The sequence below is a fragment of the Lolium perenne genome, chromosome 6 (assembly GCF_019359855.2).
Source record: "Lolium perenne isolate Kyuss_39 chromosome 6, Kyuss_2.0, whole genome shotgun sequence".
Lineage (NCBI taxonomy): Eukaryota > Viridiplantae > Streptophyta > Magnoliopsida > Poales > Poaceae > Lolium > Lolium perenne.
In genome coordinates this window covers 171,024,262-171,040,671 of record NC_067249.2, presented here as the reverse complement: position 1 = coordinate 171,040,671, position 16,410 = coordinate 171,024,262, and the positions used below count along the sequence as shown (strand labels likewise).

Sequence of the window (16,410 nt, the reverse complement as noted above, 5' to 3'; positions counted from 1 at the left end):
AAGCTAGAATCAGTATAATAGCACAAAAACTAAGGTATAATTGGTTGAGGCAAGTTAACAAGTATTTTGTGGGCCGGAACAACAATTGTAAATGATCAAATTATATGTCCAAACATAGAATAAAACAAGGAACAAGCAGTATAATTATCTAATGTGGTTATCTTGAGCCATTCTCCAAATGCTTTGCTTTTTTTTTCTAGCTAGAAGGCTAACCGGGTGTAGTTTTACTGCAGCTATTGGTGAAAATGTCATAAGCAGAACCCATCATATGCATAACATGGGTGCAAGCTACAATCTACTACTAAGGCTATAACCGGAACTAGGTAATGGATCATCCAAGGCTCTCTACATGAGAGTTATTTTTTCTAAAAAAAACGTTCAAACCGACATAAATGTATCAGTGATAGCACCACCAGTGCTTTTGTCTATATTTGTTTCTCACTTCAACATAGAACCCCATTAATTGGTGAGGTTGCCCGAAATAATCTTGGTATTTCGTTATTCTTTTCCTCAAGGCTTGAACTACATGTCTCCTTTGAAATGTGCGAAGGAAAAAAATTACGCAAAATCAAACACAGCAAGAGCAAGCAATGAATCAAGCAATTCTCAGTATGATTTCAGATCCATCTCTTGATAGCAAAGTTACTTAGCATGCAGATAATTTTTAACAAGGCCAGCATTCTTAGAACATGTTGCTTGTCCGTCTAGAAAGCTTGTGTCTAGAGGAAGCAGCAGCTCCGGGAAGGGAGGCCCGGCCGTGTGCTCGGCGGTGGTGAATTGTTGAGGCTTCCATGGCGGCGGCGGCACTGCGACCCAGGATAGTCGCTCCATTCTCTCAAGCTCAGAGAAAAAAACTACAACACGAGATAAGGCAATGAACACGACCTGGATTGATGAAGTGTGACATGAGAAGAAGTCAGGATGATAAAACCATGGAGAATTAAGCAGGATCACTTTGTATTTAGCTGGCACGCAATGCAAATTTTCCCAGGAAAGGGAAAAAGTTTTCCACTGGAAATCAGGGTCCTATCTGACTCACGACACGAGACACACTCGATACAATGGAAAGGAGACCGTCGATACAGTGCTTTACTTTGGAATATACACAAACCCTCTTGCTATACCATATCTCTCTCTTACACGTCATATACGGTCCTGTTGGCCTGAGTTACAGACAACTGACTTGACACCTTCTACATGACCTTACAAGATAATGGAAAAGCATTTAGAATTGTTTCAGGAAGGCGCCGAAAAATTATTATTATTTCCAGTACCAAGAATGCATATAACAGATGAATTGCTGCTATATTGTTGACATTCGCGAAATTCGCATATTACTTTTAAAATGATTTGAAGTCAAAATGACTTAGGGCTCAAAAGAAAAAACAAACTGACTGAGTTTATTGTATTTGCATGAGATGGTGTTTCAAGGGGCGATTGTTCCTCCAGTCTGCTCAATGAGATTGTTTCCATCCACCGAAGTCCTCGGGAAGACCACGCTCGCGAACATCCTGCATACAGGATAATAATGTTACTGAAGGGCAACAATGCATTTGCTTTACGGTTTACTCGTTCTCAATCAAGTCTAAGCCAGCTCAAGTTCCTCTGAGAAAAAATATGAGCGAAAACTAAATTATGACAATTAATTTATTTTTATTTTTGTAAGTTGTAAGGGTTCACCAAATTAAATTCACTTTGTATAATAATCTTAGACTATTATTCTACATACTATATTTTCTTCTTCTTTATAGTCATCCTATAAAATCACAGAACCTCACAGCAGACTAAGACACTGACCAGAGGAACTGAACAAGGATATCTGCCTGCAAACTGCATGAGATTGGCCATAAATATGGCTACGAAGAGCAACAACAAATGGAAAATAATTTAAAAGGGCTGGCAAAATGATGTCTACCATTTGCATTTCCTAAATGTAGGAAGTGCAATTAATGTTCAGATGATTCCTGACTTGCGGCAATTCGCCAAATATGTTTCAGGAAAAGCATTAATTAGTTTTATTACTCCAACTGAATCACAACACCTGTGTGTACGATTGCGCCTCAAAATTGAATTGGACTATAAGTTTACTATAGTTATCGTCAGAATCTGCATAAGCCACTGCATCTTGCAGGCCTGCCTATGATCTAGACCTACAAGGTTGGAACTTAGATCAAGTATAATGAGTCCTAGTCAGCTGGCTATAAGGGTTAAAATAATATATTCATGCTTAGTTGGAGGAGAGAGAAGAGGAGTGGGCTCTCATGCAAGAGCCAGCTCTATCACGTGCTCCTATGCACTTTGTGAGAGTAAAATATGGGTCATCCATTGATAAAATAGTACATAATTATAGCTCACTATTATACATGTTGGCTCTATGTTAGCTACAAATGACATGGCACATGGTTTATAGCTAGCAGCTGGCTATACTATTAAACTTGCTCTTATGCAGCTGTTCTACGTTCAGTTATGATCTAGACCTACAAGGTTGGAACTTGTCATGGTCTGCATCAATTGAATCATTGATGCCAGAAGCTAAGCACCTACCCTTTTAAAGAGATGCTTGAACTAGTCCTGGCATCCTACTGGAGAGTGGTACCATTCGCTGATTTAAAATCAGAAATGGGAACCTCAGTAGTTTGAGGCCTATGCACACACCAGAGAAGGGAAATCAGAGCATCGATATTATCTTGGCATCATTAACAGGCAGTTATAATTACAGGCAAAAAATGGTGTAGTTAATACCAGCTTCAAGAATTCAATAAAAAATACTAATGGGAGGCAGCATTTTAGAATCTACCTCACGGGTGAATGAGAGACCAACTTTGATTTCTCCACAGTAGTGTTCACCTTTCACAACATTATAAGCTGTCGGTGGAATGTTCCCTTCCGTATAAACTGCTTCCAAAGGAATCCTGCAAGAACCAGTTGCATAGGGAACTAAGTTCTTTTTGTCCATAACATCACGTGCCAGAAGTAAGACAGTAACTTCATTGCAGATGCTTTCTGAACAGATACTGAAAATTTTGATGTAACAGTATTGCAGAATTGCAGACATGGATGGAAAGATGTGCATACGTTGCTTCTCCAACAAAATCGTCCGCTGTGCCCGAGTCGCTGTCCATGAGCTTGATAACTAGATCTGTAGCTTGGTCTGACACGGTAAAGACAAAGTTTTCGTTCCATTCAGGGCTACTCCCTTTGCCTGCATAGCATTTGCAATTTAGCATCACATTACACATCAAGAACTGATGTCTGCACTTGAAACGAATGACATGAGCCAATAAAAAGAATTTTTATTATTCTTTACATAAGGAACTGTTAATTTTTTAAAAGTGTGCTGCAAAATTAAGGACTTGCTATTTTGTTTCATTACTACTAAAATATCAGTTCACATTACATGCCGTGAACTTTCTTAGCATGTAATGTCTATTACTCTTCAGAGTTTCAGACATGTTCTAAACTGAGGACTTGCTATTTCGTTTCCTTACTACTAAACTATCAGTTCACTTACATCCCGTGAACTTTCTTAGCATGTAATGCTATTACTCTTCAGAGTTTCAGACATGTTACAAACCGCGTCTAGTATGCCACAAAATTTACAGATATAACAACATAAACGATGTTTTAGTACATTATAAAAAAATTGTAGAGGAAATCTTTGTGGGATCATCAAGACTGCCTTCTATCTTTGTGGAGACAAATAAAAGATTGTTATAATGACATATGTTTTCTATTTGTACGGAAGAATGTATTATTCAACCTCACTAATCTAGAATTCCATTTCTTACCTCCTAGTTATGCATTTGTGACACTAATTATACTCCTTTGAGAAACTTTGTACCCTCTTTTTCTGATATATGTCCACTGGACAAGGTGTAATGTGATGATTGAGGCTCAAAAATATCAGGACGACGGCCAGAAGTGGAATAGATTGTGAAGAGAAGGTTGGACATGATCGTCTATGACGCCATCGGATATTTACATTTGTTGTCGCGCCATATCGATCCAACATGTAGAATGCTAAAATGGGGTAAAATCGTGTTTGAAATTTCCTAGATGGAATACTTTCGGTAGAATTTCCACTAAATCTGGTAAAACATATGAGAAGTACAACCCAGATAAGTGAAACGATCTATGGTAATTGGTAAGGAGAAGAAACCATATGGAAAAAGCATATCCACCTGATGCAATACTGCTCCTCTGCTCCTGCGAGCGGCATTTGAGAATTGCGTACGGGTCCATGTTGCCTGCAGTCGATTTGCCAAAACAAAAACAAAAATCAGCCGAATCATAAGGAAAATGATTGGAAAACAATCAACAGATGCAGCAAAACGCATGGCAGCACGGCGTTTCTAGACCTAGACTAATTGCTATATGCTTGTCAGTTGTCAGCCTATAAATCCCCAGTGCCAGTTCCGTGCAAATGCAGGCACCGGGCCGATCGAAACTGTAATTAAGATTCTTAAAATAGATCGATCATTAAGTCCCGATCGACTGAAAACAGAATGGACCACAAGAAGACCCCGTAAGTAATCTGTATCCTAAAGATTAGGGTTCCTTAAAGATTAAGTCGATTCGTACGTACACAGGTAATCGGTGTTCTCGAGGCCCTTGGCCCCGATGAGCAGCACCTCCAGCGTACCGTGCACCATCGATCTCTTCCTCGTCTGATCGTCTCCCTCCTCGCAGTGGCGTGAACGCGTGTTCAAGACGCGATGCAGATGCAGATCCGAGTTTCGCAATGGGGGTGGCCTGCCTTCTCGGTTCTCACATGGCAATGCCGCAATGGGGGTGGCGTGGCTTCGTGGAGGGATCCGTCCGGCAGTTTCGCGCCCGAGGAGTCTAAGGTCGGCAGGGTCGCGGGCGGCCGTGGGCCAAATTCCCGGGGAACCATAAGGCAAGTCTTTTGCCTCCCTTTCAATTAAATGTTTTTGACAATTCCTAACACGCTATTTTTTTAGGGGAAAAGCCATCATAGAAACTTTATATGATTCCCAACCTAGAAGCAAAAAAAATCTGAGGGTGTCACATCTAAATCGGAGGTAAAAAATCACAAGATCAAAACCCCTAGCTAAAAGGGTCCATTTTTCAAATATCGCAGAAGCTTCAGTAGCTGAAACACTACAGTCATGCATTGTCTGAATTAATTCCATGCAATCAGGATGGTCAGCCTGAAGCATCCAATTTAACCTGTTAGGATCAGTCCATCCTTTAGAGCTCTAGCTTATGCTGTCGATGCCGATACAACATGGGCTATTCGGCTATTGCTACCCGCACTAAACCCCCTTTTCTCATCTCTGACTATGCCCCCGACTTCTTCCTGAAGCATGCATCGTTGCTAACGTGGTAGGGAACAATGGTGTTTTGGCTCATAGATTTAAATGCACCTATTATGAAAAGTGCATTCTAAATGCAATTCAAATATGTCAAAAACAAATTGAAAAACATTCCTGCATACATCCAGACATGCTATGTTCACACACAATATTTTGTGGATGTGTAAAAAATTTAAAAATAATCCCGAGAAGCTATTTTGGAGCACCTAAAATTGTTTTGGTTACACAACTCATACAAAATATTATTTTTTCGGGGATGCTTTGTGTGCGGACATAGAAATGTCCGAATGCACACCTAGAATTGTTTTAAAGATTTTTTAACATTCTATTTTTTGGGGGGGAAATGGGTGTATCTACACCGATGATGAGCCAAAATAGATTTTGAGTAGGTACATTTTTCTTCTAAAGCAAAAATATAAATATTTTTCCACGTGTCGCTATAAAAATCATCACTGCAAACTGTTGATTCAGAAATAATGTGTAGTTCCCGAGAAAATGGATACAATCCAAAGAAAGAATTCTTATATCATCATTGCATGATCAATTTTATTAAGCTTGGATATTTATTGCTGCAAAACTATTGCTAGCTTTGTTCTCTATTTCAGCCTACCAAACCATCTTATATTTAGGAGCGGATGTAGTATCTTATATGAATTTCCCATTGAGGAGGCCAAAATTGGAGCCTCAAACCTTCAAAGAGTGGCATGTCGTCTCCTCATTTCCATACAGAAATCATTGGAAAATGAATAAATGTATCATAAATTTATCTCCTCCTCACGATTATGATCCGCTAGATCCTAAATTCTTACAAAACCAAAGTACTCGTTTTCTAAACAGCTCAACCTCTAACCAAAAGTTTGTATGAACCAAATAGCCAATTTTATAATTGCCAGATTTTCCTCAAATGTAAACACCGTGTGTGTGTGGGGGGGTGGGGGGTGAATGTCTTGTCATTCGTCAATAAATGGTGCTCTGTTCATATGTGGCTTCTTACCACAACAAGATGACACGACGGCAGAAGCATATCACTTGTTACAAGTGACAAGTCATCGAACACGAAACAGTTAGTACTAATTTAAGAGTTTGAGATTTACCGTGTTTAATTACCTATAAATCTTGCACATTTGTATGTATACATGAATTATTACCTGCTAGGCATGAAAACTTCATTGTGACCATATGAAGGTGCTGATTGCTGGGCCTGAACCACATGTCCTACCAAAAGAATCTCCTGCAATGGGCTGGAAGGTTAATCTGCTCTTCTCCTTGTTTTGCTTGGAGAGTTTGTCCGCCCATTTGGTTCCGGTTGGTCTGATGGGTAATTGGCCCGTATTCTAGGTTGTTGATCCAAATTATCTGATTCAACTTTACTTATTAGATAAAAATATATCTAGACGAGTTTTAACGTGTATACAAACCTGACTCAATTAGAAACCAAGAGAGCTTGTGAGTCGTGTGATTAAGGCCAAGAGAGTAGGCGTGCAGACAAAAAAATTTCTAGCAAGTCGTTAGCCGGTGAAAGCAATCATGACTTGATTAAGATGATTTCCGCAGAAAATCCGCAAACGCGGCCGAGAAAGGGACGCCAGGCAGTTAGCACCGCCGATCGAGTTGCAAGTGCAACGTGATCGAGAGGCGCAACTGAAAATGCGGCGGCGCACGCGCGGCCGGCCGGCCAGCTGAGCGTGCGTGTCGCGAGCAGCTCGCGGTGACGCGGCCATGGGTGGTGCTCCATGGCGTCCGTAGGCAGGTAACCGTAATCGTGGGAGCAAATGATGAAGACGACGAATCTCGGAGCTCCGTACGCAAGCATAAAACCATCTTTTCGTTTCCCGCACTGCTGTACTACCAGAAACGGCCGAGCGCTACTGCTTGGTGGCCAACTTTGCCGCAGGATCTAAGGCGAGAAAATCTCGGCAGGATAAGAGGAGCAAACCACCGAACAAACACCGGAGAGAAACGACTCTCTTTTCTTATTTCGTTACGTAGTGCAGCTCGGTTGACGCCGACGGCGCGTTCGTCTCCTCATCCACTCTTTACCCCTGCTCCGCCTATATATGCGAGCTATCTACTGCCCCGCTTCCCGCTCCCCAGCCTGGCCAAGGATCCCAGAGCCAGAGAGAACGGGAAAAGGCGGACGTCGGCCGTGCGCGAGCCACTGCTACAGGTCAGGCTACTTCCAATCCAATGCTTCCTTGTTGCTACTTCTTCTTCTACTCCATGATGTGGTCGACTGAATCTCTTGCTTCTTTCCCTGCAAAAGTAGCTCATGTTCTTGACTTGGTGCTATGCTTTGCATTCTAGGAAGATTCTTGAGAGCAGCTCTTGATTTGCTCTTACTGCACCAGCGTTAGTGCTGATTAAGTATACTCTAAATCATTTCTTTGTCCTTGGTTACCCTCTAGTTGTACTAGTTCAATGTTTACAAGATTAGCTCAATCTACACACAAGTCTTTCCAATCCATATCGGAATTTCTAGCTTTTGAGAAGAAACGAATACAACTTATTGTAACATCATTTTTACAACATAGTAACAGATGGCTTACCCATTAAGCTTGCTTAATTTCGGTTGCAACAGGAATGTAGGATGCGGAACTTCTCCACGTTTGTGTCCGATCCCTGCCCGACTTTTGATCCAGCGACGTGTTGCAATTTTTCTATACATATGGATAGCTAGATGTGAAGAATAGTAGGAGTACAACAAAAGTCATACCCATATCATCTCTCTGCTTTAGGATGGCTGTCGGTTGTTGATCATATCGCATACTATTCCCTATCTGGCGGTCTTAATGGCCACAAAACATTTAGTTGAACAAATGTATGAAAGGGATGTACCGTGAGCTCTAGTCAGTTGTTTCACAAAAAAGACGATATTTCTTATGTCATGTGTAAAAAAGATAAATTTTGGTGCTAAAAAAAGCTCTTCAAAATAATATTTTCTTATCTTTTTTACACAACACAATATAAAAAATTGTTGATTTTCCGCTACATATAGAATATCAACATGCACGTGTGAAAATTTTGTTCAGATTTTATTTGACATTTTAAAATGTGTTTTCTTATAGCAGGAGTATATGCACCCTGGATCAAAATTGGATTTCCGCCATTCCTTTCCCTTTTCTTATTGAGTGATCTGACAACCTTATCCAAAGTTAAGCCTAGGAGCTAGCTAAGGGCTTAGGGCATCTCCAACCGCGCGACCCAAACGGACGCGTTGGGTCGTCCGTTTTGGGCCGTTTGGGTGGCCGACGGACACGCGGACGGAGCCCCGCATCCACGCGTCCGTGTGGGTCGCGCGGTGCGCCCAACGCTGCAGAAATGGGTCGCGCCCCCGTATTGTATGTTTTTGCTTGTAAATTGACTATAAACATCAAATAAATTATAGAAAATGGTTCAAATACTCAAAATTTATTACACAGTACATTGTCCACGTAATCAATGATAAAGTATTATTCAAATAAAATGTAAAAACGTTTCAAATGCTTTAGGCTTCGGGATTTCCATCATCATTGTTGTTTGCAGCATTGTTGCCTACATGCTGCCAGATGTGCTCGATCAAATCAGCCTGCAGCTGGTTGTGTACAGCTAGATCTCGAATTTCATGGTGTGCATGAAGAATGTCCTGGAATGATGCCGGACCAGCTTGACGAGTAACCAACTCTCCCTGGCCCTCCCAGTCATTATCATAGAGTGAATCATCCCGCTCCACCTCAACAATCATGTTATGCATGATTACACAAGCGGTCATCACCTCCCACAGAGTTTGCACATCCCAGGCTCTGGCAGGGTATCTGACGATAGCCCAACAAGCTTGGAGGATACCAAATGCCCGCTCGACATCTTTCCGGGCTGCCTCTTGCTCTTTGGCAAACCTTGCCTCCTGCACTGAGTTGGGTTTTCAGATTGTCTTCACGAGTGTAGCCCAAGGTGGATAGATACCATCAGCAAGGTAGTACCCCTTGGTGTAGTGGTGGCCATTGATCTCAAAATCCACATCAGGGGACTGACCGTACGCTAGCCTATCAAACACCGGAGAGCGCTGCAGCACATTGATGTCATTGTGCGAGCCAGCCATTTCGAAGAATGAGTGCCAAATCCATGTATCCTGTGAAGCAACAGCTTCAAGAATGATTGTGCACCCCTCAGAATGACCGATGTATGCCCCCTGCCAACCAAAGGTGCAGTTCATCCACTCCCAGTGCATGCAGTCTATGCTGCCAAGCATCCCAGGAAACCCCCTGGAAGCGTTGATTGACAACAGACGAGTTGTGTCCTCTGCAGTAGGTTGCCGGAGGTACTGTTCTCCGAACGAACCTATCACTGCTCTGCAGAACCTGTACATCGCTTTCAAGCCGGTAGACTCACTCATGCACGTGTACTCATCTACGAAATCACCGGCAACGCCATATGAGAGCATCCTAATCGCTGCCGTGCATTTCTGGTACGAAGAGAGGCCTACCTTGCCAATTGCATCCACTTTCGCGCAGAAGTAGTCGTCGTAGAGCTTGACGCTGTCCATTATCCGGTGGAACAACGGCCTGGACATCCGAAAACGCCGGCGAAACAGGGCCGGCGTGAACAATGCCTTGGGTTGGAAGTAGTTGGTGAAGAGCTGGTCGTGGCCGCGTTCTCTTTTGCGGTCCAAGGCGGCCGCGCGCCCCGGCAAGGACCCCCGGTGCACGGGGATCTGCGAGACAATGTGCTCGTGGATGATCAGCGCAGCATCCATGAAAAATTCGTCGTCGGAGTCCTCGTCGGACGACGTGTCGATGAAGTTCTTGAAGAAGTAGTCGTCGTCGCTGTCCACCATGATCTACAGATGAAAAGGGACAAATTTTAGATCGTCAATTTCATCGAACACCTCCCAGGCGGAGGCCATCCAATGCGTCCGTAGGAACTTGCAGGCAATGGCCGTCCCGGCCGACTTGCGGTCTGGAAACACGGTGCACGAGAGCTCACCTCCGGCGGCAACGGCGCAGCTGCTAACGGCGGGAGGTCTCGCGACGGTGAGAGGACAACAACGTCGGGGACGGCGACGGCGTCTTCCGACTCTGCTACGAAGCGGCGAAAGCAGCGCGGGGCCGCGACCTATGCTTCCGCCCCGCTTGCCGGCGTCTCGACGACGGTGGCCGGCGTCGACGCCGCTCACAAATCGCCGATCCTTGGCTGGCGGCGGAGCGGCGGGAGATGTGTGCGAGGGGTTTGTGTTTTGGGAGACAGACAGGCGGGCCAGGGGCGGACAAGGGGAGGACGCGAGCGGCCAGCATTCGGCGTCCGCGGTCACGGAAACTCGTCCCAGATTTGGGCCGGATTTGGGTCGTCCCGGACGCCGCGACCATCCGTTTTAGGGATGGGTCCGCGCACTGGGCCGCGTTTTTGTCCAACTCGACCCATCCGGACGGGCGGGCGCGGTTTGGGTCGCCCGGTTGGAGATGCCCTTATCCGCCGAGGAACAGATTACAAGTGCAACTTGCTCTCTGTTCTGCCTTGTTCTACAGTTAACTACAGGCTGTCAATTACAGGGCTTGACTTTTGGAGACATGTTCTAGGTACACTCTAGAAGCTTCTTTCCCTGAAAAGGTAGCTCATGTTCTTGGTGCTATATGCGTTGCATTCTACACAGATTATATCGAGAGCGTGTGGATTTGCAGCTTTGTACTCCTTGATTTCCTGTTACCATACCAGCGTTACTACCGAGTGCAATTTTTCCAGAATTAGTACCGACTATACTCAAAAATCATGGCAGTATCCTTCTTCTTGCTGCCCTGAGGTCTGTAGATTATTATCGACGTGGTAACCCTTTGTGTTTCCTACTTCCTCTGTTTATTTCTATTAATTTTAAAAAGCCACGCAAAGTAAGCTTTGACCAAAGTTTTAGAAGAAACAACTAACAACAAAAATACTATATATATAGATATCATATAAAAGTACATTTCATGTAATCTACTAATATTGATTTTATATTGTACATGTAAATATTTTTATTCTAAAAATTGGTGAAAGTTTACATGGTTTGATTTTTTTAGAAAAACTAACATTATGCATTGGAACGGAGGTACTACATAATTGTACTAGTTTAATGTTTATTACTGTATTATATTAGCTCAATCTACACGGCTCTCCTCTTCTCTTCTAGATAATGTCCGAATTAGGAAGAAACGAATGGTTTTACCAAAATTATTTTACCAATATACTCCGTAACATATGGTTTCCCCATTAAACTTGCTTAATTTTGGTACTAACATGAATTTATGATGGATATGATTGTGTGCCAATCATATCACAAGTCAGAATCTTTAATTTCCCCCTTCCTCTTTTTCTCAGCTCTTGGCAACCCTAATTAAGCTATGTGGACTCAGTCAAAGCGGTTATGCTTTGTATTTCTTCAATAATTGTACTAGTTTATTGTTTGTTTATTAGATTAGCTCAATCTACATCAGTCTCCCCTTGTCTTCCTGGTAATATCGGATTTTTTTTGAATGGTGTCAATGTCGGAATTAAGAACAAATGAATAGGTATACCAAAATTGTTTTAACAATATAGTAACCGATGGTTTACTCATTAAACTTGCTTAATTTGGGTGCCGACAGGATTTAGGATAGCTGTTGGCTGATCATGTCGCACACTATCCATCATCTGTACCCGATAATCCCAACAGCATTCTTAATAGCCACACAAAAATTTAGTCCAACAACTGTGTAACAACGACGTGCCGTGAGCTCTAATCAGTCAATGAAAGAAATGCATATAATTAGGAAAAGGAAAAGAAGGTGCATGGATATGGGCAACAAATAGGACTCGTCCGTGTCTTCATGATGAAGAGGATAGAAGTTGTTGGCCGAATTATTTCATTGTGTGCCAATCCTATCACAAGTTAGAACCATTCCCGCTCTCATTTTCATAAAATTGGTCTTGCCGTTGCAGATCACTAGATATGCTTCAAAACGATTAAGCGGCTGGTTTGTTGTGCTCAGTCCCGCTGCCTTAGATTTTTATTATAGCATTGCTTAGTTCATCATGGTTGTGTTCCTTATCATCATGGCTTTATTGATCGGCTGCTTCACGGTTATCATCCTGTAGAAAGAATCGATGCGCAACTCAGTCTCCAAGAAAACACTGCAGCACATTTTTTATTGCCACGTACTAGTACTTGTACAATATTGTTCTCCTTCCTACCCTTGGCGATGCTGTCTCCTTGGGCTTGTCTTAGAGCATCTCCAGCCGCGTCCCCCAAAGCATCCCCAAACCGCGCCGAATTGAGCGTTTGGGGGACGTGTTTTGTTCGTGCCGTCTTTGGGGGACGTCGCTCCCCAGCCGCGTCCCCCAAACGCCTCCCCCAAACATTTAAAATACTTTTTTTTGGCATTTTTATTTCAATTTCCTCAAACTAATACATAATTTGGAACGTGGTTTACACGAAAACATAATTGGGAACGTGGTTTTCCACAAACTAATACATAGTTTGAACCATCGTGGACACAAATATAAAATTTTGCAAAGAAACTAAACCTAACTAGGTCGTGCATCGAAGGTTTCTTGTGTTCGCTGCTAAGAAAGAACACTCGAGGGCACACCCAGTCACCTAAACTGGAAAATCCAGCGGGAGGATGGTGCCCTTGTTGGTTCTACCGATGAGGCGAACAGGCAGAAACCTCCGTGCACGTGTTCGCTGCGAAGAAAGAACACTCAGTCTTCCTCCTCGTCGGTGCTGTCGCCCTGGTAGTCCCGGCGGCACCGCGTCTCGTCGAAGACCTTGACGCTCATGTCTCTGTCGCCGAAGTAGGAGAACAGGAGGATGAAGCCGGCTTGGAGGCTGTGGTGCCGCGCGAACTTCTCCCAGCCGATGTTGAGGTACATCTTGCCGCGCGCGTCATAGATCACGTCAACGATCCACCGGTAGTAGCCGCACGCAGCCTCCCGCAGATGCATCGTGCGCGGGCGATCGTCGCCGGCGACGTAGTCGGCGAAGGAGTCCGGCAGCCTCTGGATGCCGCGCGGGTCGCCCTTGAGGACGAGGACGAACTCGAACCGCACGTCCGGCTCCACGTCCATCTCCGACGATGATGAAGCCGGCGGCGTGGAAGGCGACGGCGAGCGTTCAGCTCTGCCGCGGCCACGACCACGACCACGGCCGCGAGGTCGGCCTCCGCCTCTACCGGACATAGCGTCGAGTCTTGTTGAGATGGTGGCGGCTAGGGTTTGGGAGAGAGGCGCTAGGGTTTGTGTGTGAGAGGGACGATGAGAGGCGGCCCTTTTATAGGCCGGAGGGAGGCGGGGAGCGGTGGCGCGCATTAACGCCGGCACGCAGAGCTAGGCGCGACGGGACGCGTCGCTGCGGGAACTGCAACGTCGCTGCGTCGCTGCGGGAACTGCACCGTCGCTGCGTCGCTGCGGGAACTGCACCGCCAATAACTTTCGTCGCGAGGTAGGCGACGGTTAGGTTAAAAATTTATTGTGCCGCTGACGAGTCGGCCCCGCTACTCCCCGTCTCGCTTTTCGTTGTGTCCGGCGTCCCCGGTGCGTCCCCTGTGGGACGGGGACGGGCTCGGGGCGCCGGACACCAAATGGGGGCGCGCCGGACAAAAATGAGCTTTGGGGGACGCGGCTGGAACGCATTTTCTGTCCGGCGCGCCCCAAATCCCTTTGGGGGACGCTTTGGGGGACGCGGCTGGAGATGCTCTTAAAGAAAACAAGGATAACTCCTTCAAAACAAAAACAAGGATAACAAACATCATGTCTGTGTTTCAGTGATCTGGCGACCTTATCCAAAGTCAGTCTATGAGCCAAGCTAGGGCGCATGTTAATCCGCCGAGGAGTAGACCACAAATGCAACTTGCTTTGTGCTCTGTCTTTTCCTACAGTTAACTTCAGGCTGTCGATTACAGGACTTGACTTTTGGAGCCATGAATTAGGTACACTCTCCAAGCTGGGTAAAACATAATTACTCAGCTAGTGGATGCCCAACAGCTTGCGATTCGTGTAGGATTGGAGCATTACGTGACGTTTTGTATTCTTATCTGGAAAGGAGTACGTAGTACCTTGTTTACCACGGGGCCCTCTGGAAATTTGGATAGACTGGTCACCGGTTCACGGATGAACAACAAAAGTCTCTGGCCTGGGCCAATCACTCCCATGAATTCCTTTTCCTTGCGGTTGGAGCATCTGTCGCTTTTGGGTTTGGTCACCATCTGACGGCACCGCCACAAACAAACGTGCGATTGCGTGGATTCCCCTGCCCTCTCGTTACTTGTCTTGCTCTAGCCGGATTGATCGTCCGTCCCACGGCGATTTCATGAACTACCTTGGATACTGATTGATTGGTGAGAGTTTGTTAGTGGGCTTCTTCTTCTTCCTTGTCTCTCTCTTGCTGACTTCTGTAATCATCCGACTCTTTGCAGCCCCGTGAATCGTCGAAGGTGCAGGATCAAGATGAATCAGGCTAGCACGACAGGCGCGAGTGATCCGTCGAAGAGAGCGAGCGGGGACTGCTTCGACTGCAACATCTGCCTGGACTTCGCCGTGGAGCCGGTGGTCACCCGCTGCGGCCATCTCTACTGCTGGCCCTGCATCTACGAGTGGCTGCGCCGCAACGGCGACGAGGGGCACGCCGGGGTCTCGACAGGGCGGCCGTGCCCCGTGTGCAAAGGACCGCTCACGCTGGACTCGCTGGTGCCGCTCTACGGCCGCGGCAGCAGCCGCTCCGATAAGCCGCTGCCTCACCCGGCCATTCCGCGCCGGCCGGCCGTGCACCGGGAGGCCGTCGGGGAGCAGATCGGCGGTGGCAGTGGCCTTCAGCACGTGAGCACGGATCCCGATTGGCTCACTCGTTCACCCGGTCAAGCGCATCACCACCATGCCGATGCCGCGCGGTTCGACGTCCTATACCCTCCTCCACGTCTCGGAGGCGGCGTGAACGTGATGCACTCGACGTCCGGAGGGGTCCTTGGAGGGATGGCAATGGCGGTGCTGCCCTTGGTGTTCCGCGGGCAGGAGCCGGCGTCGAGTGAGCACTACTCCAGCCCATACAATCCGGCCGCCCTGCAATACATGAGCCCTAGGCTGAGACGGCAGCACATGGAGGTGGAGCGGTCTCTGCATCAGCTATTGTTCTTCCTCTTTGTGTTCGTAGTGCTATGTCTGCTCTTGTTCTGATCTCTGAAGCCGATATTTTGCAACTTCTATAGATATAGCATCTGGTATACATAGCGTGTGTTGTACAGATAGTAAAAGAGGCTAGCGGTAAACAAGATTCCGGCCTATGTTGACAAGAATTCAGCAAGAACTCATGAAAAGTCTCGGACGTGCCTCGTTACCAAGAGCATCTTCAACGCCGGTCTGCAAATGGATAGACTGCGGGCTGGCCCGTTTCGACGTGTTTCGACCGAAATTTGGATTGCATTTGCTCGAACGGACAACCTGTATGTCCTGTTGTGTGGCTGTTTGTCCGCCTCGAGCCCCACGGCCAGGCACGCTCCCCCTTTACTCTCACCTAGCCGCCACCCACGACACCGCCTCTCGCGCAGGCGTCGTGCCCTAGTTCGATCCATGGAGGCCACTGCGTATCAGATGGTGATGAGATGCATCAATGATTTTTCTCGCATGATTTTGTTGTATCTTTTGGTAACTCAATATGTAAGCACCCACTTTCGTTAAATTTTAGGGATGTCTCACAATATGAAAACACCATAAATTTTTCATATATTTGTCCATTCTGTAGTGCAGGGTGACACTTTCATTTTATCAAACTTGGGAGGTCGGTTTTTGAATCTTGGCCATTGGTTCTGTTAAATGCATGTCTTGCACTTCTCCAGTACAGCTATGCTAATATTGCTGCCAAAAACTAAACCGGTAATTATCACCATTTTATAAGAAGTTTGAGAAAACATGATTTATGTGACACACTAGCCTGGTATTTAGATCCACTCTGGGAACTCCAGTTATACAAAATCTTCTTGTCGTGGTAGATTGACATTTTGATTGATCGTCATACATTTTTTGTTGATCTATCATGCATGGCTATTTGATAATCCCTCCAACCCATAATATGGCCATTTGAACTCTTCTATTGGTTGTA

At 45.5% G+C, this 16,410-nt stretch overlaps 2 protein-coding genes across 4 annotated transcripts; one reads left to right on the top strand and one right to left on the bottom strand.

The window, feature by feature from the left end:
• Positions 1-1,231: 1,231 nt before the first annotated feature.
• On the bottom strand, positions 1,232-8,004 carry LOC127306942 (elicitor-responsive protein 3). 2 transcript variants are annotated; one of them, XM_051337642.2, is made up of 5 exons: positions 7,883-8,004; positions 4,182-4,247; positions 3,076-3,202; positions 2,798-2,912; positions 1,232-1,511 (listed from the first exon to the last, which is right to left on the bottom strand). In XM_051337642.2, the coding sequence occupies exons 1-5, from the start codon at positions 7,884-7,886 to the stop codon at positions 1,455-1,457; spliced, it is 369 nt and encodes a 122-aa protein (XP_051193602.1). In that variant the 5' UTR covers positions 7,887-8,004; the 3' UTR covers positions 1,232-1,454. The 2 variants fall into 2 exon arrangements, with proteins under 2 accessions (XP_051193602.1, XP_051193601.1); XM_051337641.2 differs by lacking the exon at positions 7,883-8,004 and adding an exon at positions 4,586-4,849.
• LOC127306941 (E3 ubiquitin-protein ligase RMA2) lies at positions 7,276-15,773 on the top strand. 2 transcript variants are annotated; one of them, XM_051337639.2, is made up of 2 exons: positions 7,276-7,503; positions 14,735-15,773. In XM_051337639.2, exons 1-2 carry the CDS (start codon positions 7,394-7,396, stop codon positions 15,486-15,488), a joined length of 864 nt encoding a protein of 287 aa, XP_051193599.1. In that variant the 5' UTR covers positions 7,276-7,393; the 3' UTR covers positions 15,489-15,773. The 2 variants fall into 2 exon arrangements, with proteins under 2 accessions (XP_051193599.1, XP_051193600.1); XM_051337640.2 differs by lacking the exon at positions 7,276-7,503 and adding an exon at positions 14,005-14,656.
• The last annotated feature ends 637 nt before the right edge of the window (positions 15,774-16,410 follow it).